This window comes from Amphibalanus amphitrite, unplaced genomic scaffold, assembly GCF_019059575.1.
Source record: "Amphibalanus amphitrite isolate SeventyFive unplaced genomic scaffold, NRLGWU_Aamphi_draft 000027F_arrow, whole genome shotgun sequence".
NCBI classification, from domain to species: Eukaryota; Metazoa; Arthropoda; class Thecostraca; order Balanomorpha; family Balanidae; genus Amphibalanus; species Amphibalanus amphitrite.
The window spans coordinates 167,534-192,224 of record NW_024881523.1 but is presented as its reverse complement, the minus strand read 5'-3'; the positions used below and the strand labels follow the sequence as shown (position 1 = coordinate 192,224).

Below are 24,691 nucleotides of genomic sequence, written 5' to 3'. Positions count from 1 at the left end.
GCACGCACTGGCGTTTTTATGCAGCCAGCGGCGGCGGCCTGTTCCACGATCTGTGACCTGTGCCCTTCCGGTGTCCTCCAGCTCTATAGGTGGGGGGGGGGGGGCGGCGGGACGACGCACGCGCCGGTTCTCTGAACCAGTTGGTGGTTGGACCGGCCCGGCGGCGGTCGTTGGCGGCGCTGTGACGCACCACGTGTGACTCAGAGCGGCGGCCGGCGGCGCGTGGCGACCCGGTCCCTAATGAGCCGCATCCGAACCGGCCGGCCGAGCGCCATATCAGAGCGGCCCCGACCGACGGCGGCACACACCGGTCACGGCCGCGGCATCGACGGGACGGGCACCTCCGGCAGGACTGCAGGCAGCGCCCAGCGGACTACTGATAGGACAGGCAGCGGACCTCCGGCGGGACAGGCAGCGGACCTCCGGCGGGACAGACAGGACAGCGAGTCCGGCGGGACAGACAGGACAGCGAACTTCCAGTGACACAGTTCTACAGGTGAGCCCAGATAATGTATCAATACAGAAGTGCCCTGCGTGCGGCCTGTGGGCTGTTAAGGTCACGGTTTGCAGCTCTACGAAGCCGTATATCCACGGTCAGATCACCCACTGAGGACCTACTGCCAGTTACGCCGTGGCAGTGCCGTGCCACTGAGCTAGGCGACAAGGTTCAAGTTGGCGATTTCATGACCAAGCGAGTCCGTTGTGCATGACTATTGGAGTAGCCGAGCCGTAGGCATCGCCACCACGTCGGGCGCCCTCGAGCAGCCTTTACACCATCTTCAGGTGGAGAGTGCGACAAGATCTGACCGTGCTGCTCCTGACCTTACAGAGGACACCGAGCATGGCGTCGAGATCGAGCGTGCTGCCGCTGCTTCTGGCGGTGCTAGCCGGCGCTGTCGCCGTCTCAGCACACCGTTATGGCGCCGGAAAATGCGCCAACGTCACACCCATGGACGACTTCGATGCTAGTCGGGTAAGCTGTAGCCAGGCATCACATGCAATCATCGCTATCACCGTGCTATGATCTGATCATTGACTGTTCTGATGGATTATGACCTTGGTCAGTGCAATAGGTACTCATCCAATGTAGCGGCAGAGCATGCGACATTCGGGGTGGCTGGGTGTTACCGACTACCGTGTTGACTCATGAACCATGACTGATGACTGTTCGTTTGTATCTGGTCCTCGGGACCCTCACTGCCGACTGTGCGTTGCTGACCACCGAATTTCGTCGTTCCTCAGATGGTAGGCCTGTGGTACGTCCACCGCGCCTTCTCCACTTCCTCCACGTGCCTGACGTTCAACTACACGCTCACAACCACCGGCCTGGAGGTGGTGGAGACCAAGGAGCTGCGAGCCCTGGACGCCGTCGGCCTCGACCACAAGTACAGTTCGGTGGGCACACTGAAGGACAATGGCCTGCCCGGCGCCTACCAGGCCTCCTTCTCCACCAGTAAGTGCTGGACGTAGCGAAATCCGTTTAATCAAAAATGTGCCATTGGCATTGACAAAGAATGAACGAAGTATGCGTTGAGTGCAGACACATAGTATTTCACATCATTAACACGAAGTGAAAAGCCGGCATGCCTAGCGTCAGAGGTGAAACGATCAACAAAACAACAGCTAACAACTCCAACCTTGTTTCAGACCCCTTGAAGTCCAAGTACGTCATCATCTCTACGGACTACGACAACTACGCGGGAGTGTTCCACTGCCAGCACTGGGCCAAGCTCGTCCACAGACGTAACGTCTACGTACTCTCGCGGACACGCGACATCGAAGAAATCTACATTGAGAAGGTAGGAAGACATTATATATGATTGTTCGCTGGATCCGTTTAGGTATTGGTAGCCGGTCCGTAGGGTCCGCAGTTGACTGCTGTCCTGTGCCGACAATCTGCAGCTGTAACCCGTAGAGTGTAGAGTGGAGATGTACGGAGCTACTACTGAAAGCAGATAATAATTGAAATGACTGTGCTGACTGCTGCGTCGCTGCGTTGCGCTCGTCAGAACGGTTTGCAGGCATGCCTGCAATCTCCCCCCCCCCCCCCCCCTTCTGTTTCTCTCCTACAGTGTGACCGTGTCCTGTGTTATGTCAAATCCGTCGGCGTATGGTGGTGTTTAGCCTGGAGCCTCCTATGAGAATCGAGACCTCCTACAGGTTCTAACAACATACGACTGTTTTCCACAAAATCCGCCGCCGTATGCTGGTGTTTGACCTAGGTCCTAGAGCCTCCTATGAGTACCGCCTACAGAAAATGACTACATGTGACCATTTTCCGCAGATCCGCCGCCGTATGCTGGTGTTTGACCTGGAGCCGGAGCAGCTGGAGAGCGTGTCACACGAGGCCTGCACCGACCGGGCCGACAGCGACTTTGACGTCCGGCTGGACGGATCGCTGTTCGACCTCCGGGACAAGGAGTGACTCAGGATCGAGCGCAGCCAATGAAGGGCATGAAGCAGAGAAGGGACCTCGAGCTGATTCTCTCATAAAGCGAGGCACGGTTCGCCACTACTTAGCTGACGGTAGTTGTGCACACTCAGGACGTTGTTAATCAATTATTGACCGGACGAGGATTAACCCGCGCCCTGCTGGGGGGGGGTGTTTGAACACCCCCCCCCCTTGTCGTTTTTCGCGAATATCTCAAAAACGGCGGCGCGGAGCGCCGCCGTTTTTGGTACACCTTATCATACATCAATTCTACACATGTTGTGAAAATTTCAGACCAAGGTCATTCAAGGTCAGGTCACCAGGTCACTTGAAGTGACCTCACCTCATAAAAACTTTCAATGTCTGTCATAGCTACACCGAGTGACCGATCGCTTTGAAACTTTCAGCGATTGCTAAGAGCAATAGCATGTACAAAATGTTTATCTCAGAATTTTGATATCGATGACCTAAGGTCAGGTCAATTTTGCGACCTCCCCATTATAAGTCAATGGGAGAAAATTGAAATGCGCCTCTTTTGGAAGAAAGACATTATAAACACTCCCAAACACCGAATTACAAGTGGTTTAGACACACTGAACTTAAAAATGGTGTCCGTGACCCTTGTTTATGCCCTGAGGTCATCTTAGGTCACGAATGGTATCTAACAGTTTTTCGCAAATAACTTTTGATAGAGGCATGCTAGAGCGATGAAAACGCCTTAGATGTGTTCAGCTCGACGATACGGATCGACTGATATGCAACATGACCCTTTCCGGTCAGGTCATGACCTTGACCTGAGGTCAAATTTTCAAGTTGACCTTTCAAGGTCAAGTTATAGTTCATTCGATGCGTCTTGACGAGAGGAACACGATGCCGGTAAAAGTAAGCTCGTACAAGGCTTGGGTCAAAAGTTATTGCAGAAAAACTGTTTTAAAAAAAAATCGGCTATTTTTGCAGTTTTTGCCCCCTGCAGGCAAAACCGTTGACGTTAGGTCAAATCTGAGAGAATTACTCAGAAAGGGCGTTAATAGGGCTATCGAATGCGCTTTTCCGCGGCGCTGTAGCTCTATTGGTTCCCGAGTTATGCGTTGGCTTCTTGGAAATTTTCGACATTCGACCTGGAAATCGGCGAAATTTTGCCTTCAATGACCTCTGGTGACCTGACCTTTGACCTGACCAAAAAATTGACCGAAGTGATTTCGTCATTATTTTTGACGCTCTTTCGAACGCCGCCTTCCGCGTATCGCTACGTGGCCCAGGAGCCGAGTTACAAGGGGGGTGTTTAAACACCCCCCCAGCAGGGCGTGGAAATCCAGGACCCCCAGCAGGGCGCGGGTTAAGTCCGTGTTACAGTTTACAGAGGATGCCTATCTCATGTCAATGTTAGCTGCACAGCTGTACTGGCGGTGCTCAATAGAAGATTATGGTCGATACATACCAATGCAGCTTTGTGTGTCCCAAGAGAAGTATCACCGTTTCACCTGCACACACCACTACACCAGGCATCAGGACTCAGGCACCACCAGAGAAATGGTGGATGAAAAGTTGAACGCTGATCAGTATCAGTGTCACAGTGAACATCCTGCGTCCATCGTAGACTGAATCATTTCATGTTGTTGTCATAATGTGATTTTAAATACACGGCTATAACACGAAGTATCCTTCAGTTTGACACTCATATGTACAATAGCTACCGTGCCCCAATCTCTCCGAAAGCTGTACGAGCTAACGTCAGTCTCGTCTCACTCGCTCGACTTTGACTAATGATCGTTCTTGCTTATCGATGGCCAGCTATTCTGGTACATATTACATAATGTACATGAACGGGCATGTGTATGCAATACGCCTTCCAAGGAGTCACGAAGGAGTATTCTCTATAAGACGAAGTTAATGCTAAGGGGCGCTGTAAATGATCTTTGCTATCCATATTCAAGCCTTTCGAAAGGATGGGCCGGATAACTTCAGAAGGCTAATGCTAAAAACAACATTGTAATGACCTATTTTATTTGCCCCTTTCCAAATAATGAAGGCCTGTCACTGGTGATAAGTAATATTCAGGACAGTAACTGATGGCTGATGGGATACTGCACTAAAAGCAAGTCGAGATTAGGAATACACTCGTAGTTACATACACTAGCGAACACCACTGCATCACAGCGCACAGAACACACAATCTGAGGGACACACCGGTCACCGCACAACACAGTATCACGTTAGACGAGCATCGACCAATGATCAGTATAGGTACGCACAACTCAAAATCAGCATGAAACACAGACAGCTCAGAGCTCAGTATAACCTACTTGGTAGAGTTCCGTAGACGGAGATGCTGAACCAAACTTCGTTCAGCAGGCGAGAGCCAGTGCAGAGGTCTGTTCCTCCTCTGTAACCGGCGCCTCAGAAGCGCTGGTCGATCGGAGGGTCCAGATCCTCAGCCATCTCCGAGTCATCCTCCTCCTCATCGTCGTTATCATCGTCGTCATACTCGTCCTCCTCCGCCTCATCCTCCTCGTCGGCTCCGTCGACGGTGGAGCGTCCGAGCGGCAGCGCGTCGCTACCCTGCTGGCGCAGCCGGGTCAGCAGCTCCAGCTGCTCCTGCTCCTGCAGACGCAGCTCCTGCTCGGCATCCGTCCGCCGGTCCAGTCGGCTCCAGGAGGAGCAGGACACCACCGGGTCCAGCTTCGGGAACGGAGACTGCTGGAAGTTCATCGGCGATGTGGGAGAGTCTGAAAATCACAGCCGTCCGGTGATTTGAAGGTGTGAATAGTGATTAAAGTGCGCTGTCAAATAATGATGTAAGCCGTCGACACAGCTATACACCTTTTCACGGTCAAATATAGACATAAAACAAACAATTCAGTAATAGTGCAATCGATCTCGACAGTTCAGCGTTCGCCATAGTCGAACTGCCGTACTGTCGAAATAGCCTGCAGTATTACTGAAATGTGTGCCCTGCCGCCTAAATTGGGCGTAAGAAGGTGTAGTTAGTTAGCGTTTGAGGGTAAGTTCATTGTTATCCCTGTCAACATAGCGCCGTCGAAATTCAACAAGGATGAAAATGTTGCAGCCTTTGCCTGGTCATTTACTCGGGGTCATGCCAAGTCATCAAGCCAAGTACTTATCCTGCTTCTGTGAAGGTTACGTTTCGGTCGCACCTTCTTTGGTTGTGGAGGTACGATTTGCGTGCAGGCATATCAAATCTCGTATTTTTCAGGAATGCGCGAAAATGGACGACAATAAAAGCTTAAGCTTGGCAGCATTTATTTTATTTCACACACAGACGTGATTTTCACACATGAGGGAGACCCTCTTATATCATCTTTGCATCGTCCTATCTGCCAGGCTATAGGCAGTAAGAAACGAAGAAAAGGTAGTGAAGTAATACCAATCGGAGATTGTTGCTGACCACTACGGAGAACAAAGAATCGATATTTCATAAAAAAGAGGGTGGATGCAAGCCATCAAGTTTCTAATACCGATTGGTATGCCAGACGCAATCCATGCAACTGAAAATGGCCTTAGAGCCAGCAGTGTCCCTCAATGCTGTTCGTTCTATACACCCGGGGATTTGTTGCAGCGAATAACACACGTGTAGGCTTCAACCAGTCATCAAGTTTATCACACACCGATGCGAATTAGCTTCAGTAACCATCCCAATGCCTTAGAGGTCGTTCAGCTTATTGCCAGCGACTCATACCCGCGACCAAACGTCAGTGGTGTCCGATCATGCCAGACCGCGCTGGCGCCTGGCAGTGAGCAATAAAACCAAACCGGCAGGGTTCACAGCACTCACACGTCCGACGTGTCTCATAAACTGACGACCTCGTCACGGCGAGGTTCTCCTAGTACAGTCCTCGTCAGACCTGGGGCTCGTCTGTCGTTATCCTGGGCAGAGTCCTCTACCATTTCGGTCGTCAAGACGGTCTCTTCTACTGAATTTCGCGCCACGGATAGAGTTCGTCTACTGTTACCCTGGTCAGAGCTCGGGTCCGTCTACTGGCTCGCGGAGTCGCCCTCGGGCTTGGCAGCCGCCTTCTCCTGGTCCACCAGGAACCACTTGCACATGAGCGCCGTCCACAGCGACAGGATGGCACCCACGCTCAGACAGAAGCGCAGCGCCTTGAACCAGGCCGGGTAGCCGTACATCACCATATCCCAGTAGCCGGCCAGGCCGAGGCCGCCGATCAGCATCAGGCCGCCGGCGCTGGGCGGAGCCAGCAGGCCGGCCCAGGCCAGCAGCGAGGGTGTGACGCTGCGCGTCAGGTTGGCCCAGTCGGGCCGCTGCGGCGCGCCGTCCGGCAGCGTCACGCCCCAGCGCACGCCGCCCAGGAAGGACAGGATGCACGCGCCGTACGCCAGCTGGGCGTGCAGCAGCTCGGCGCTGAAGTGGCCGGTGCGCAGCATCAGCACGGGCGCGGCGGCGAACGGCAGCAGGCCGGCGGCGCCCAACAGCAGCGCCGGCCGCGGCGACTGCGGCAGCTGGCGCAGGTCGTCCAGCACCACCAGAGCGCGAGAGTGAGCCGCCGGGCCGCGCCACACGGTCCGGCCGGCCGGCGGCAGCAGGCGCGGCGAACAGAGGACCGGCGGCCGGCCCGCCGCCAGCCGGCACCGCAGCACGCTGAGCGCACTCCTGGTGGCACACAGGCAACACCGGGTGTCAGCAGAGCGGCCCGACCTCGGCGATGGAAACAACTGCTAACTGATGAGTGGCATCCACATGCCACAGCTTCCATCAGGTGACTTTGAAAACGAGCATTCTCATGGAATTGGATGCACCATAATGAATGACTATTGACAGGATCAACTCATCCTGTTCAGTCTTCCTCATGATGCACGTTGCAACCATGCCACTTTGATCAGAACTTCATGCCCAGAATAAGCAAACAACCGCATTGAGCATTAAGTGAAATATAATCACTCAGTTTGGCCTTAGCAGGATCATCATTCATGACCTTCATAATTTGAAACAAGCACTTACTACCATAACTCAGAAATAACTTCTATCATGTGATCCACCAATCACCAATCCTGTTTGTTGTTTGTTTCTATACATGATTCTAATGCACAATGAATGTGTCTGGTGTCATCACTTATCAGAGAATATAACCTGAGGGGTGTTCACGGGCACCGCACACTGCTGCGTGCGCTGTGTGCGGTGCGTCCAGCAGGCGTGGGGGTAGGGGATGGGTAGGCGGTTCTGACGTCACGGCTGCGTGCGGTGGACGGTCCGCTGTGGCCAGTCCCGACCGGCCACAGCGATCGCTGTGTGCGGTGACGGAAGGCTGACGTAGGGACGCAGTGGGCGGAGCTTGGAGGCTGTGTGCGGTCCGACCGCACACAGGGCCCGTGAACAGCCCTCTGATCCCACAAAGCAATGTGAAGCAGCATCTCTTTATGGTCAGGTAGGTACAGGGCTGCAGAGTCGATGGATTTTCGGGTGACTCCGACTCGGACTCCCGCTTCACATATTGACTCTGACCCAGACTGCGAATCCGGACGGACCTATTAAAATCCATATCATGATATTGAAGCTCATATTGTAGATGTTTTATCTTTCCTGAAACGACCCCTTGTGCGTGACTTTGCATTGCAATCATGCGTTAAAAATAACATACAAAATTAAAAAGCAGTTCTGAAGAATCTACTGTCTTCTGCTTCTTTCGCTTTACACAGTGGGCCGGCAATGCGTAAATCACACCGGGGTGTGATATACACAATGTGCTCCTAGTGTGTAAATCACACCCGGGTGTCAGACCACGCAGCACCTGGGTGTGATTTACACAGTAGGCCCGGCAAATGCGTAAATCACACCGTGGTGTGATATACACAATGTGCTCCTAGTGTGTAAATCACACCTGGGTGTCAAACCACGCAGCACCTGGGTGTGATTTACACAGTAGGCCTAGCCAATGTGTAAATCTCACCAGGGTGTGATATACACTGTGTGCTCGGTAGTGGGTAAATCACACCTGGGTGTCAAACCACGCAGCACCTGGGTGAGATTTACACAGTAGGCACGGTAACAAGACACTTAACCAAACCTTAGACCTGACCTGACCTGACCTGACCTGACCTGACCTAACCTAACCTAACCTAACCTAACCTAACCTAACCTGACCTACTGATTTTTGCCTACCCGTGGATGAGGAAGAAGGTACTCGCATGAAGAGATTGCAAGCAATGGTAAGTCAAATATTTTTAGGTTAAGTGGTTGTGCATCAGGCTTCAGGCCTTCGGCCTGAAGCCAGATACACAACCACTTAACCTAAAAATATTTGACTTACCATTGCCTGTAATCTCTCCTAAGGCATTGCCTTCGGCACTGCACCGCTTCGCCACGAGCATTCAGACGTCGCTTTCCATATTGTATTGGTGCTTTTAAACTTGTCGGTCGGCAGCGAACCCACCGCTACCAAGGAAAAGCGAAAATGCGGGAAAAAGCGCCCGCACCGACGGGACTAGAACCCGCAACATTCGCATCATGGTGCAAGCACCTTCACCACTAGGCCAGCCGGTCAGGTGATTCCGAGGGAGAGGACGCCCGTAATACCGCCGGAATATTCGTAGTGCTTAGTCTGATCTGACCAATGGGCGAGCAGAGTCACTGCTCTGACCAATGGACGTTCAGCGTTGCTATGACGTCACATCGTGGTGAGATATACACACAGCTGCCCTCTCTGTGTATTCCTCACCCGGGTGTGATTTACACTACGTAGTAGATTTTGTGTATATCACACCGGGGTGGGTGTGATTTACACAAATGGCCGGTATTGTGTAAATCTCACCGTGGTGTGATATACACGGTCCCAATTTTTTCAGTACCATAAATTTCAGTTATTTTGCACTATCATAAGTTCAGTTTGCACTATCGTCTTTTCGCAGGCAATTCCTGTCAAACACAGGTATATCCGGTCATTCCGCACTATTTTAGCTAGTACAGAGGCGATGCCAGATCTGGCATAATAAATGGGTGTGTGGTAGCTCATTTTGCACTAAATCCGGTATATGAGCACTATTCATGATTTCACTGCCGAGCACGATCGCTGCTGCTATGATCACAGTATTCTTGAGCCTTGAGGTATTTATTTTTTATGTTGTACGTAAGTTGGACATCAAAGTATGATCCTCCATTCAGCGTATTACTTCCACGATGAAAACGGAATTGGAGCAAGTTTTGTTGCATAGGTCCTGCCCTCTACGCAATACACCACGCCCGGTGCTGCCCCCTAACGACTAATAGGCATGCTGGGTATATATTAGGTAAATTTGTGGACAAAAATGCGCATCGCTAAGGTTCGTGGGACAAAATCATGTACGCAAATGTACGGTACACGCGGTCTGCCCACCGGCTTCATCTGGCTCACGATGCAGCGTGACCACTCATGCTCCTCAGCAGTCAGCAAAGTACCACTCCCTCGAAATGAGAGCTGGCTAGGCGTTAGGCCGCTGAACGATGAAACGCTGCTGCGAAATGCTACAATCAAGATCCATCTAGTTGATGTGCGTCAATGACAGACACGTCCCTTCCACGACACGTACGGAAGGGACGTCGAGCGCTTCCTACTAAGCATGGGAAAATGCCACCGCACATTTAGATTAAGCATTTGCTGCTGCAATGCTGTACCTACATGCCCATAGCGCCGTTAGATAACCTGACAGAATAAAGACAGCAGCACTGGCGGACCAGTACGCTTGGGCGGACGGTAGGACCCAACATCCTCGCGGAAATCGTCATCACTCTCCAATCTCCATGCTAAGAACCTCGCTCAGTTCACTCTTGGACAAGAAAAGGCAGGATGATCGGCACACGCTGAGGCTGTACGCAAATCAATCTGTCCAAATTCCTTGCCAAATCCGTCCAAGAAGCGCGCCCTGCGTCCTATCGGTCCTCTCAAAACGCATGCGCCGAAGGACGCTAATCGACCTGGCAACAAACAATCTGTAGCTAGTACAGACTAGTATTGTAGTTTGTTTCTCCATAATATACTTAAATCCTTCTAGATTTAGTAGGGATGCCTAAACATCTACCAAAAATAGTGCGAAATGACTACCATTAGGTGCCATTCAAACTAAAAATACTGCGAATTAGACTGAAAGTAGTGCTAAAGTCCCTTAAATAGGTGTTATAACTGGTTAGGTGCTAAATGACCCTGTTATACCTCAAATTAACTGGAAATGCCTAGTTTTGCCGAAAATACCACAAAATGACCGGTTTTTAGTGCTGAGAAAATTACCATCCTATCTTTAATTTGATTTGATATTTGAATATCGCAACGCAATAAGCCGATTTAAATTACGTTAAACTGGCTTAAGTGTTTTTATTTACCTCAGGTACTTTGAAGATCGTTGTCTCTTTTAGGCAGAATGTAAGTTACTTTGATTCTTAGCCTCTCCCATTCTTGAAATGATAATATTTGGGACCGTGTATATCACACCACGGTGAGATTTACACAATACCGGCCATTTGTGTAAATCACACCCACCCCGGTGTGATATACACAAAATCTACTACGTAGTGTAAATCACACCCGGGTGAGGAATACACAGAGAGGGCAGCTGTGTGTATATCTCACCACGATGTGACGTCATAGCAACGCTGAACGTCCATTGGTCAGAGCAGTGACTCTGCTCGCCCATTGGTCAGATCAGACTAAGCACTACGAATATTCCGGCGGTATTACGGGCGTCCTCTCCCTCGGAATCACCTGACCGGCTGGCCTAGTGGTGAAGGTGCTTGCACCATGATCCGAATGTTGCGGGTTCTAGTCCCGTCGGTGCGGGCGCTTTTTCCCGCATTTTCGCTTTTCCTTGGTAGCGGTGGGTTCGCTGCCGACCGACAAGTTTAAAAGCACCAATACAATATGGAAAGCGACGTCTGAATGCTCGTGGCGAAGCGGTGCAGTGCCGAAGGCAATGCCTTAGGAGAGATTACAGGCAATGGTAAGTCAAATATTTTTAGGTTAAGTGGTTGTGTATCTGGCTTCAGGCCGAAGGCCTGAAGCCTGATGCACAACCACTTAACCTAAAAATATTTGACTTACCATTGCTTGCAATCTCTTCATGCGAGTACCTTCTTCCTCATCCACGGGTAGGCAAAAATCAGTAGGTCAGGTTAGGTTAGGTTAGGTTAGGTTAGGTTAGGTTAGGTTAGGTTAGGTTAGGTCTCCGCGTGGTGTGATATACACAGGAGTAGTGTATTGTGTAAATCACACCCGGGTGAGGTTTACACTACAGTGCGATGCATTATGTAAATCTCACCGTGGTGTGATATACACGCGTCCGAAAAAATTATCCCCCTTAAAGATATCATATTCCAATCACATTCGATGTCCTACTAAGAAATAATTATGTTCTTAGATTGCTAGTAGGACATTGTAGCAAATCACGGCCTCCTCCGAAACTATGGTTACCAATGAGCTTTCGCTGGCAGCAAAACCACAGCGGCTTGTTCACCTAAAGAATACATTACAATTGTTTTATACGCGCCAGCAACGTCATGAATTCTGGCTTCCATATAGGGGAGAGCGGGGTCAAATGTAACACGGGGCAATTCGCCTCGTGACACCTCGCTAGGTGGCAGCACCGTAGAACCGTATAGATAGGATAGCGAATGTGGCGCACGAGTTACGAATACCGGTAAACATGTATTTCTGTATCAGCTTCAGTGGAAATTGGGGTTGGGGGGAAGCTGATTATTATCGATTTTGATCCCTCTTATGCAGTTTCCGGCGCACCACGTGGCGGAGAGGACGGGTTTCAGTCACGACTATTTAAAGATTTAAGATTTAAGACGTAGACCGATATTTGTTGCTACAAAGGGTTTTAAGAGTACTCCGAGAGTGTTTGGAGCTGTAATTTCGTTGGAAGCGGTCAGAGTTCAAATAAGGTTGACGTGTAGCTACAAGAGCGAAAGGTGGGTTTGCATGTTGATGTAGGGCAAATCTAGAAGATGGGGCCAAAACGGGCCTTCAAAAGGGTGAGAGGGGAAGGCTTCTCTGAAAGTTTCTGGGACGATGGTGAGGATACTGGGGTGTATCTTACCATAAAACTTCTGTCTGGTAAACCTGTCAAAGAAAAAGGCTGGCCCTGGGTCCAGCAGGCAGTAAGGGGGATACTGGGTGGAAGGAACAAAGTGGAGAAGGCCAGTTTCATGAACGATGGAAGGCTTCTGGTCAAAACCCAGGATCAGTCCCAGGCCGAAAAGCTCATCAATGCCAGGCTTTTTGGGGGTGAGGAATGTGAGATCCAGAGAGATCAAAAACTGAACCAAAGCCGAGGAACTATCCATGCTTTTGACCTTCTAGACCTGTCCGACGATGACATCCTGGGATGGTTGGCAGAGTTTGGGGTGGTAGCTGCCAAGCGATTTATGAGAAAAACAGGTAACCATCTAGAAAAGACACCAACGATTCTTCTGACTTTCAACAAACCATCTTGCCCTACAAAGCTCCAGTTTGACTACGTGGAGTACAAAGTCAAAAAGCATGTGCCCAATCCTCTCATTTGCCACAACTGTGGAAAGTATGGGCACACAAAGGAGAGATGCCGGTCGACGGGAGTGTGCCTAACATGCGGGGAAAACAAACATGATGGACCATGTGCCAAAAAGTGCATAAACTGCGACCAAGCTGACCATGACTGCCTTTCGAGACAGTGTCCCGTTTGGAAAAGAGAAAAAGAGATCTGCGAGTTGAAGGTTGACAGGGACGTGTCCTACCCACATGCTCGTAGACTCTATGAAAAAGAACACCAGGTCCCAACCACACGCCTTTATGCAACTGCCGCGAGGGTTCAAGCTGAGGCTCCCCGAAATGACTCCTCAAAAACCCGAATGGACCACATGGAGGAGAAAATGGACAAAATACTGACACTACTCGAACAGTTCCTGCAGCAGAACACAAGTGTCCAGAAAGCTCAACTGGGGGTGCCCAAACACTATCAGCAAGGAGTGAGAGTTCAGGTCTCAGGAGATGGAGTTGATACGGACACCCTGCAACAGACCCAGACACAGCAGAGTCAGCACAGCGCAGACACAGATGGAGAGAGAGACACCATGGACCTGCACGGCACCCCATCAGAAAGCACACAGCTGTCCACTCTCTCTGACTCAGAGCAGAATATGTATGACCTGGCATGTGCTGAGCAGGAGTCAGCAACACACGACAGCCACTCTCAGGGAGTAGAACAAAGTCAGGACATGATACATGTCTCACCCTCAGAGATGAAAGTCCCCACTCAGAGCCCCCATGGCCTCGGAGGAAGCCCCATTGGGACCAGAGGTGGAAGCATGACAAAGACTGGTGGCGCTGCTCCATTGAACCCCCTAGCCTCCCCCCACGGAGCCCACATGGATTTCCAGCACACCCAACCACCGAAAGGAAAAAAGGTGACAAACCAGGCTGGGGTGGCATCCCGCCCTCCCACCTAATCTCCCAACTTCTCACGGTTTTGTAGAAGGTAGTTTTATTTCTTTCAAGTCCAGCAGAGTCTAAGTCTAGTGTAAGACTAGATCATATTTTTGTTTTTCTTTCCTGGAAGAGTACTCTAATAGTCTGAGAAGACATTCAGTAGAGTCATTGTTTAGTTCCAGAAGATGTTCTTTATTTCGTTTTTCGTTTTGGATCAGTTTTGTCGTCCCATGAAAAGGACGGCTCTTCATCCCAGGATGACGAAGGGCTTGTGTGCGTACATTAATTCCACACTCCTTGTTGTACTGTTTGGCATATGCTCACTCAGTTTAAATGATCTCGCATTGAACCTAATGAAAAAGCTTGCCAAAGTTCAGGAGAGCTTCCTGAATTCCAACCTGACCAGTCCCTGGATATCCTACAGTGGAATTGTAGAGGACTGATAGGAAAATGGGCAGAAGCCAAACAGATGCTGACAGAGGGTTCTTATCATGCAATTTGCCTCCAGGAAACACATTTCATTGTAAATGACAAATACTCTTTCAACCTCCCTCATTACACTTTATTCAATGCGTACTCAGACCAGGGGGGCAGGAGAGGAGGTGTATCCATCTACGTTTCGAATAGATTGCCACATCACCGACTGCCACTGCAAACAACACTACAGGCGCTCGCTTGTGCTATCCGGACCCAAAATAGACGAATCACATTGTGTTCATTGTATTTGCCACCCACAGAACAATTTTCATGTACTGATCTGGCACAGCTGATTGCACAGCTTCCTAAACCGTTCATTCTGTGCACAGACGCGAATAGCAAGCATGTGATGTGGGGTTCACAGTGTTGTGACCAAAGAGGAATGATGTGGATGACAGTTATTAATCAATATGACCTACTTGTACTTAATGATGGTCAACCTACCAGGTTTGATGAGTCTACAGGTACCGAATCACACATCGATCTGACTCTAGCCTCCAGTGACATAGGACATCTGCTCGTATGGGACACAGACAAGGATCTGCATTCCAGTGACCACTATCCCATACGGATCCAGTTTAGACCTGCGGTACCTGTTCCAGACCTACCATTCGTCTTTTCTGGGTGGAGTACCAGGAGAGCGGACTGGCCGGCCTTTCGATCTGCATGCACTTTTCGTTTCAAAGACGACATGGGAGTGAATAATTGTGCAGCTCTAACTGAAGAGATTATCAATGTGGCCAAACAATTCATTCCTATGAGAAATGCTAACACCAAATACCAGTGCCCTTGGTGGTCACATAAATGTCGGGAGGCAATACAAAACCGCCGACGGGCACAAAATAGGATGCGTCGCGATCCTCACTCTCAGTTCTTGCGGGTAGAATATCGCAGAATCAAAGCACAGACCCGACGGATCCTCAGAGAGGCTCAACAAGCTTCTTGGAGAGAACTTCTATCTCAGTTCAATCATAGAACACCTATGAATCGTCTGTGGGATATTATACGTAAGTTTTCAACTAAGCACAGAGTAGCGAAACCTTTCCCTGTCCTACTCCACAACGGCATTACTGTGGACGATCCTTACGTTGTGGCGAACACCTTTGGGAAATACTTTGAGGAACTCAGCTCTCAATCTAACTATTCTAGGCTCTTTCTGGACAAAGAGCAAGAGATGATGGCGCGGCTCCCAGACTTTGGTAGCGATAATCGAGACCTCTACAACAGACCAATTACTATTGAAGAGCTAAGTGAGGCAATAAAGAGCTCGGGTTCCTCATCTGTAGGCCCAGATAAAGTGCATTATGACTTTGTAAGACACATGGATGCTACCCAACTTCACGAGCTACTAAAGGTATTCAATCACATATGGCTGAAAGACACATTCCCGGAGTCGTGGTGCCACTCGTACATTGTGCCAATTGTTAAACCAGGTAAAGACCCTACATTGGTTACATCGTACCGACCGATCCAACTGACATCGTGTCTGTGTAAACTAATGGAGAGGGTTGTTGGAAAACGACTGAGTTGGTGTATTGAAAAATATGAGCTGTTGAACAAACATCAGTGCGCATTCCGTACTGGACGGTCTACTGTAGATCATTTGGTTCGATTGGACTCCCATGTTAGAGACGGCTTTCTTCACCATTCGAGCACCTTGGCGGTATTCCTCGACATTAAGTCTGCTTACAATTTGGTATCACCTACTCTTCTCCTACACCAAATGCACCGCACCGGCTTCCGGGGCCACATGATGCACTTTATTCGTGGCTTTCTGAGCAACAGAACTTTTCAGGTGAGGTGTGGTGTCTTGTCTGATGTATTTACTCAGGAGCATGGCATAGTGCAAGGTGGGGTCATCTCGCCGATACTTTTCAACCTGGCAATTGATTCCTTGATGGATGACATTCCTCAGGGTATATATTATGCTGTATACGCCGACGACGTGACCATCTGGACGCAGGGTAGACGTATCCCAACATTGTTCCACAAAATACAGAAAGCACTGGATCGGATTGGAAACTGGGCTTCCACACACGGATTCACATTTTCACCTACCAAGTCGAAAGCTATATTGTTTCGACGTAGCCTTAAACGTCTTAACCCGGAAGTTCTTCCTGACCTACACATTGGAGGCGATGCTATCTCCCTGGTCGATCAGGTGAAATACTTGGGAGTTATCCTGGACTCAAAGCTGAACTTGCATGCCCACGTGGAATATACAAAAGGCAGAGCTCAGCAGCGTATTTCCGTGTTGAAATGTGTTGCCGGAAAAAGTTACGGTGCGGACCGCATAGTCCTACTGCGCATGTACAAGGCTATTATACGACCTATATTGGAGTATGCATCATGTGTTATTGACGGACCTGGAAACAAAAGAATAGAGTCATTAGAAACCATACAAAATGCATGTTTGAGAATCGCATCAGGGGCCATCCGAACGTCTCCAGTACGAGCCTTGCAGGTGGATACGAACGTGCACCCACTTTCTGTCAGAAGGAAAGAACTTCTGGTCAGGTATTTCCTGAAAGTACAGGGTGACCAGAAGCACCCCTGCTACGACCTAATGAACCTGCAAGACATTACTGACCCATACCATGGCTTGTCGGAAAGTTATATGCACAGAATATCAGGATTCCCAATACTTTATAGAGTTAGGAAAGTGCTGAATGAATTGCGTTTCAGACCCCCTCCGGTGACTAAACCCACGAAGTCGACAGCCCCATGGACAAGACATCCGGTCAAAACGCACATGCTTTTGACCCAAGACAAGCGACAAATGACTTTGACTGACATCCAGATGGCCTTCAACGACCTGGTGGAGGACCACCCGGGTTATCGCATCCTATTTACTGATGGGTCCAAAATAGGAGATTCCGCTACCTGTGCTTTCACGATAAATAATGCCTTTTTCTCGTTTAAGCTCCAGGACGGTTTGTCCATATTTACTGCGGAATTGGTGGCTATAAGAGAAGCGATCGGGTATGTTCGCGCAAAAAGCATTCCAAAAGCCCTTATTTGTACGGACTCTTTGTCCGCTATCAGGGCCTTGAAAAATAAAAATGACGATCATCCGATTCTGGAAGCTATTCTAGAACTAAACCACACCAATGTATGTGCTGGCTTAGAATGTACCCTAGTCTGGATACCAGGTCACAGCGGTATTGGTGGCAATGTGAAGGCCGATTACTGGGCCAAAAAGGCACATGATAAACCAAACGTGACAAGGGTCACGGTAGGACCGCGGGAATACATACCTATGGTGAAAGACCGCGTAAGGGAACTCTTTTCGAGGCTGTGGCAAGATTACCGCAACACCCAGTTGAAGGTCATCAAACCGAACATTGGTTTCTGGTCATCATGTGTACGTGAAAACCGCAAGGAAGAGGTTGTACTTTGCCGGCTCAGGATAGGGCATACTGTACTTACTCACTCACACATCATTGACCATGATCCAGCGCCTGTGTGTGAGGTGTGTCGTTGCCAACAAGACGTGGGACACATTCTCCTTGATTGTCGACAATATCGTGTGGAGAGACTGCGTCTGATCTCAGCCTGTAGGACCAGAGGCATCCGCCCTACAGTGGAGAACTTGCTCGGAAATGATTGTGAAGTACTTGATGCTCTGTTCTTGTATCTTCGACAGTGTAACCTTCTAGATAAGCTGTAACCATACCCGTCCGTGGATCTCCAATGTAGCACTTCTGATTACAGTGTGCACTCAAAAATACTAGTTTTAGGAAATCGAAAGTGATCATTGTCTGTCATTATCTTTCCGGACCGGATAGTGATCGATCGCAAAGTTGTTTGGTCGTCGTCCGTCTGTGTGTTTGTGTATTCATAGTCCTGTCAAAACTGTCTTGTTCACATCTGCGTACTTATGTCTTTAAGTGCTCAATTCCTCTGTGAGACACGGTGCTCTTGCGCACCTGTCTCTAGTCCTTACTACATCTCAACCTTATTTATTTACTTACTTATTTTTTGTTGGTTTCTGTTAAGTTGTAACTAGAAATACTGTAGCGTTTGTTTTTCCCATTTTTTGTTTAGCCTTAGAGGCCGCTTATTCCCGCACTTAGTAAGTAGCTAGAATGTAGACGCTAGCATTTCGTAGTTTACCCTCCCGTTGCAAATCCCCCCTCGCAATATCTCTATCCTGTTTATACTATTACGTGATATACCTTGCTTAGTACCGCTTAGTACCCCTCTTTCACGGAAAAGGGAAGTGGCAAAGTTAAATGCTATCAACATCTACAAAAACGGAAGAGACTAAAGTTTAACGCTACCAACAAGACCGAGGTGACGTTTAACGCTACCAACAAGACCGAGTTACAAGACCAAGAACAAGACGATCAGTGAAGTTGGACGCCTGGGTCTCGAGGCTGCGCGTCCTAACCCAGCAAGCAAGCAAGCAAGATCCCTCTTATGTAACGTTTTGGGTTTTTGACCTTTGGAGTAAATTACCCTGCTATCGCTAGTGAATATCATACAGCATTTGGCTGCAGAATTCGCTATGACCTTTGACTTTTAATCTCAGTCTGAAGCAGCTTACAAAGTCGCATGGCAATTCGTTAAATGATCTTGTTTCCATTATTAGAATGGATATATTTCAGGCAATAAGGTGCATATGCAATCTTTCATGTTGTAGCAATAGCATGGTATGACAATGACATGACCATACAAGTACAAAAGACAGGACTCAGACTACAACTAGTGGCATTTGACCAAAATCGGAAGTCAGAAGTGATGGCTGCCAACCCGATTCCACTGCTAACAGCAGCTGTTCCACTATGCTAGGGTTTCTGAGGCAGCTTCCAGCAGCAGGCTGCAGCCCTGGAAGGAAGGAACTGAGGAGTCTTGCTGCCAACCCTCAAAACCCACTTGCTGCTGAGATGGCTGTTTGTTTCAAGGAGTTAGCTGAAGAGATTAGACCTACAATTAAGTCTGTTGCTGGCATGTGTGGTGCAGCACAATATGCTACATGTGTTCTGCACATGTGTCCAGCAGAGCACAGAACATATTTAGCTCATTGCACCTCACCTCAGTCACCCCCTTACTCAGCATTGAATCGACAAATGGTCTGCTTTATTAGTTACAACCTCTGCTCAGTGCTTTAGAAGTTGGTGCAGTATTGGTGGCATTAGAGGCATTGTAATCAATGATACGTTCACAGCTGGCCTGAATTTGCACATATATCTCTTTTGTTTCCTGAACTATATCAACATCATATGATCAATGGTGTGGTGTGAGAATACTACCTGGGAGAGGGAAGCAATCTGATGTCCTCGGGTGTTCATTCATACCTTCCCTTCAACAAGCCTGGGGTACCCTTAAAGTTATTTTCATTTATCTTTCACATATGTAACTGATAACTGAATGGAAGAATGTAAAAGTCACAAATTTTTGGTGTCACTGGTCATAAGGCTCCACCCTCTGAAGCCTTATGAATCTGAAGTGATAACTCAGAACTGAGTTTGAATTACACAGATAACATATCCAACCCCCTATCATTGGGAGCAGAATCAGTCTCTTCTGAACCGAATACATCCCTCATTCCCTGCTCAGTGCTCAGGCTAGTAGCTACTGCCTTTTGGCCCTGACATGCAGATATCATTAGCAAAAAGCAAGGTGAAATGAACATGTCCCTTCGCCTTCCGGGGCGCCGTTCGAGCAGCTGGTTTTGTAAGTCTGTTCCATTCCATCCCACTGGTCAACAGGTCATTTGAAAGGTTGAGCGAACCCGCACTGAACTCACCGTTGGCCCGCACCAATCCCTGATCATTCTACATCGGCACCCGAGCGTCCACGCTGGTTTCTGAAGGCTGCAATCTACAGGTCTTTGAGGGCTCCACGGTGGCGTTTTGGGGCCCATCGCAGATTTAAGTTCCGACGGTAGTCAATGGCAGTCGGTGACACTACAGGGAAATAAGCTAAAATTAGAGCGCTCTATTTATTGCTCCCGCTACTTCACCGTCTCCCATAGGGTCCTGTGTTGAGCTGGTGTCGAGGCTCTAAAAATGACGCCGATTTTTGCACCCTTCTCACGAAAACCGCTCGGACCGCCTGGAAACTAATTGTTCCGCTCTAAAAATTTCATGATCGACGGGAAAATGAACGAGGAAAAGATTGGTCCTGAAATAATTCTGAACTCCCTGTAGAACATATCGAAATATGGCTGCAAACTAGGAGCATGTCAAAATCGACAAAACAATACAAATAAATTTCCCGGGATTTTTTTATTTTCCATGCATCTGTGTATGAAATCAGTCGGTTTTTCGGAAAGATCGTCTTCTGTTTAATAAATAATTCCATAATTGCAATCGAGAATAAAAAACATTTCTGCTGTGACAGCAGTTTTGGCATTGTGCCAGTAGTGTGGCGTGCGCGGTGCTGCGTGGTCGTCGGGACGGAGTTGTGAGTATTTTCGGTGTTTTAAATGGTTGATGGCCATTTGAACCAGCTTTATATTATTTCCTACCAATTTTTGCATCAAATTATTGCTTTGAAAGACCATTGAAACCCCTTATCTCTTCATGAAACACGATCATATTAATCGTCGACGAAAATGGCGCGTGACTCCATGTGCGTTTCGATCAAAATAAATCGTAAATTAAATAATATTCGATGATAAGTATCATATTCTAGTGACACGTTTTCATAAAATAAGGCATAAACTTTGCAAGGAAGTCAACATTGGATAATTGGATTCTTATTTTGCTCACATATCCTTGTGGTAGTCAAATGGCTCAATTGTTAGATAAATGTAAATATATGTTTTGGCTTGATGTTTGCTGTGAAACCACCCAGCCACTTGCTGGTTGAGTGGTTTTCTGATAATTACCTGATAATCATTTCTCCTTTTCCTTAAAAGAAACTAAAATTCTTTTCAAAGTAACCCATTTTTAGGAAAGGCGGCCTGCTCATTGACATTTCATGTTCTTGTTTTGTTATTGCTGGCAGTATTTTGATACAATAATGCAATATGAATTTTTTGTGTAATAATAAGACCTAAGACAAACTTAGTTAATGCGTCAATCAAACACCCAACAGAAAGATTGTGAGTCCTTGTGACGTGAAGTAGAATATTCTATGAATGTGTTTTATAGAATATGCCAAATTTTAAATTATTTTATTATTTGATACTGATAGCTGAGCATGTGAATTATGCCACAATATAATTTCATTTTCTGGTATTGAAATAGCCGGCAGTATTTTACTTCAACAAATGTAATATACATGGAATACATGTTGTTATGTTATGTTAAAAGTTTAATAACAGCCAACAGAAGGGGCTGTTTCAGCAGATAATGTTTGTACCTTATGCATTACCTTTCTTTTCTGCAGGACCATGCTTCCGCTGGGTGGTCGACATTTGCCTCCTGAAGAAGTTGAGCAACATGAAGACCACCAGATGAGGTGTCTGCAGTTCATGTGGAACTCTGCAGACTACAAGTGTTATGCCAACCACAACCAAAGTGCTGTGATCATGGAGGCATGAATCTCATAATAACACTTCAGATTTGCAGTTGTATCAAAGTGTGATTCAAACCACCTGTGTCATCTCACTCAATGCGTGAACAGTGTGATCATTGTGCAGTGTTCAGCTGCAACTAAGACATATTTTATTAGTGACTTGTTTTGCAATTAGCCACCAAAAGCATTTTTTGGGCTGGCCGCTGTAATATGTTGTGCACTGCGCAATATTGGTAGTGTTTTGTCACTTGTCAAGTTGTCAGTTGTGCATGTTGCCTGTTTCTCTGCCCTCAGCCCTCATTATCAGTTAAGTGGTGAATTGGCATCACTCAGTCTCCCCAGATCTCCATTGACTGTCTGTCAACCACCTAACTTGAGATGGTATTTGCTAACAGTGTCAGAAAGGAAGTGATTGTAGACATTTTTAGGAATATGAGCTCCGTTTCATGCGTGTTCCAGTGGTCATTTTGTCACATGTCCCATAGTGTAATAAATGGAAACTGTTGTTCCCTTTTGAAGGTAGGTACTCGCGGATGCAGAAAGCGTTGGGCCTAATTATTAAACGCACCCTCTTATCAGCGACGCACGAAATCGACAAATATCATCCTTTTTAGAACAGGAGGAAACGAAAACTTGTGAACGTAGCTGTACCTACAACAGTGCATAAGGAATTGAAATTCTGGGAGTTTTTGAAATTCGGAGAAACTCAAGTTGTCGACAGGTATGCCCCCTTGTACGTCAAAGACCGCTTAAAAAACAAACGTCAGTGAGTGTTTTTATATACCTTGCAAACGTCTACAAATGAAGGCAGTATTCGTATGTTCGTTGTAATTGCAGCAGCCTAGCAACATGCATTGTGGTCCGATGGCGAATTAAACTCGTGCTCAAAAACTATGCCGGTAACTGCCAATGCACTTAGGTCATAGGTGAGGAGAGGAAGGGTTATGTCAAATGTCAACATAATGGAAATGGCTTCATCTATTGAGCTGTGCCTATTGTACATAATTCAACCAATCTATGCATTTCGTTTCTTGCAATCTACTCATGCTTTCACTCCAGCTTCAGAGTAATCATCCCATATTGTACGTCTTAAGATATTGATTTCTATGGCGGTTTGCAATTGCTAGCCACGTCTTACCTCAGTTTGGTGGCCCCGCATCGGCCCACTCGGCCGCTCTAAAATTGACTTACGGAGGAGGATGGTGGCTTTTATTTTAGCTTCTCCGCTGACTGCGGGGAGCGCCGTCGCCGAGGTAGAAGCAATAATTAGCTTATGTTTGGGACTAATTTCCACGCTTAATTAACATTTTAATGTTATTTTAATTAATTCATTTTAATCTTTGACGCATTCTCTTTCTATTGATACCATCCACCGGTCTGAGAATTACTGCCTTGCTGCGTAAGGGCCGATAAAAGATCACGTTTTTAGGGGTATCTCTTCAACATGGGGCAGGAGCAATAAATAGAGCACTCTAATTTTAGCTTATTTCCCTGATATGTCACCAACTGATGGGGACCTTATGCAGGTTTCCGAGAACTCCATGCCTATTTCTGAGGGCCCCACGTCGGCCTGTGACGGGCTATAAAAGGTGAATGTCTTATGCCCTTATGCCGGCATTTGAATGCTCTTAAGATCTCAGGGCGGTTCAGCATCGGGCGGTACCTACCTACGTAGAAAACCGTTACGGCGAGGGTTCAGACCAGGGGGGTTCGCTCCCGTGCCTTCAGCATTACGAAAAATGGCAACAGCCCGTGAGCAGCATCAGCGCTCACGCACATGTTCAAGGAAAACAACGTGTAATTAGCTGCTGACGACGGCCCTCTCCACCAATCAGCGCTCGGTAACTCGAGCGCTGATTGGCTGGTAGCAAACGCGTCATATGTGGGTCTCATTTTTTGCTATCAGTGAACGCGTTATTTAATACACAGTGGCCTATGGAGACTGGCACGCGGAATTGAAGGTCAGTGTTTTATTGCTTCGTACATGCGAATGGGGGTATTTGAGTGGCATTTGACACCATTTTCGAAATCTACAGTGAATTTTTGATCGACTCATGTATATATTTTTATGAATTTGACAGTATTAGTGCTACATAGTCGGTGTTTTATGTTGGTGTTGTTTCTCTCGACCTTTGTCTTGGACTTTAATCATATCTTTTCTCGAAAGTGCTTGCCATAACCAGGTCTAAACTGTATTTGTATAAAGGGAATATGTGTTGAATATGAGGGGAAAGTAGTAATGACCATTCTGCCTATCAAACTGCCAGAAGGTGTGCTTGTTAGGTGATTGAAACTGCAGTACGGGTTGCAGATGTGGGTTTGACATTAGCATTGTTGTTTTAACCCCACTTGCTCTAATAAAATGGCAACATGGGGTTATGTACACACTATTGCACAGCCTGGTATCAAGCTGGTTGATATGTGGAGGATAATGAAAGCATAAAAGAATAGGAGCATTGCATCTTGTGACTTATGTCAAGTCATTTTAAATCAAATGATTGTGATTGTAACTTTTACTTCAATTATTATTGCAAGTTTTGACCTTTTTAATCATCAAATTTTATGTGTACCAATTTCGTATGCCTGTGTAATGTCTGTGCGGCTTTGTGCAGTGTGCGTGTCTTGAAACAAACCAATTTATTTTGTACCTTTTTGTACTTCAACAAATGTATGTCAAAGGACAAAAATGTCATGTCTTTTATCATTGACACTACTACAGCGAACCCTGCCTGTATTCCTATCTTTCAGAGGCATTCAATTCAATCTGCTTTCCAGTGCAGTACCAAGGAGGCTGCAACTGAAACTCGCACAAAGGCAATCAAGTGTCACTTCATCAGCCTACAGTAACAGCCCATCTGTAATCAAGATATGGATGAAGGGGCATAGAAGAACAACCAGTTCAAAC

At 47.6% G+C, this 24,691-nt stretch overlaps 2 protein-coding genes across 5 annotated transcripts; one reads left to right on the top strand and one right to left on the bottom strand.

Moving 5' to 3' along the window:
* The first annotated feature begins 140 nt into the window (after positions 1–140).
* Positions 141–4,087, top strand: LOC122364069 (apolipoprotein D-like). Its single transcript, XM_043334126.1, has 6 exons — positions 141–496; positions 830–973; positions 1,243–1,453; positions 1,648–1,799; positions 2,285–2,577; positions 3,768–4,087. Exons 2-5 carry the CDS (start codon positions 842–844, stop codon positions 2,423–2,425), a joined length of 636 nt encoding a protein of 211 aa, XP_043190061.1. The 5' UTR covers positions 141–496; positions 830–841; the 3' UTR covers positions 2,426–2,577; positions 3,768–4,087.
* A 166-nt stretch (positions 4,088–4,253) lies between these two features.
* On the bottom strand, positions 4,254–23,490 carry LOC122364076 (transmembrane protein 69-like). Of its 4 annotated transcripts, none has more exons than XM_043334162.1 (2): positions 23,454–23,490; positions 4,254–5,157 (listed from the first exon to the last, which is right to left on the bottom strand). In XM_043334162.1, the coding sequence occupies exon 2, from the start codon at positions 5,138–5,140 to the stop codon at positions 4,829–4,831; it is 312 nt and encodes a 103-aa protein (XP_043190097.1). In that variant the 5' UTR covers positions 5,141–5,157; positions 23,454–23,490; the 3' UTR covers positions 4,254–4,828. The 4 variants fall into 4 exon arrangements, with proteins under 4 accessions (XP_043190097.1, XP_043190089.1, XP_043190082.1 ...); XM_043334154.1 differs by lacking the exon at positions 23,454–23,490 and adding an exon at positions 11,842–11,873 and having other exon boundaries at positions 4,255–5,157; XM_043334147.1 differs by lacking the exon at positions 23,454–23,490 and adding an exon at positions 11,690–11,818 and having other exon boundaries at positions 4,255–5,157.
* Positions 23,491–24,691: the final 1,201 nt, after the last annotated feature.

Excerpts from the sequence above, each read along its gene's own strand:
- LOC122364076 (XM_043334139.1), bottom strand. The coding sequence starts at position 6,835 with ATGCTGCGCACCGGCCACTTCAGCGCCGAGCTGCTGCACGCCCAGCTG.
- LOC122364069 (XM_043334126.1), top strand. The coding sequence starts at position 842 with ATGGCGTCGAGATCGAGCGTGCTGCCGCTGCTTCTGGCGGTGCTAGCC. Across the intron at positions 974-1,242 it reads ACGACTTCGATGCTAGTCGG|ATGGTAGGCCTGTGGTACGT; the intron begins GTAAGCTGTAGC and ends GTCGTTCCTCAG. Across the intron at positions 1,454-1,647 it reads CCAGGCCTCCTTCTCCACCA|ACCCCTTGAAGTCCAAGTAC; the intron begins GTAAGTGCTGGA and ends ACCTTGTTTCAG.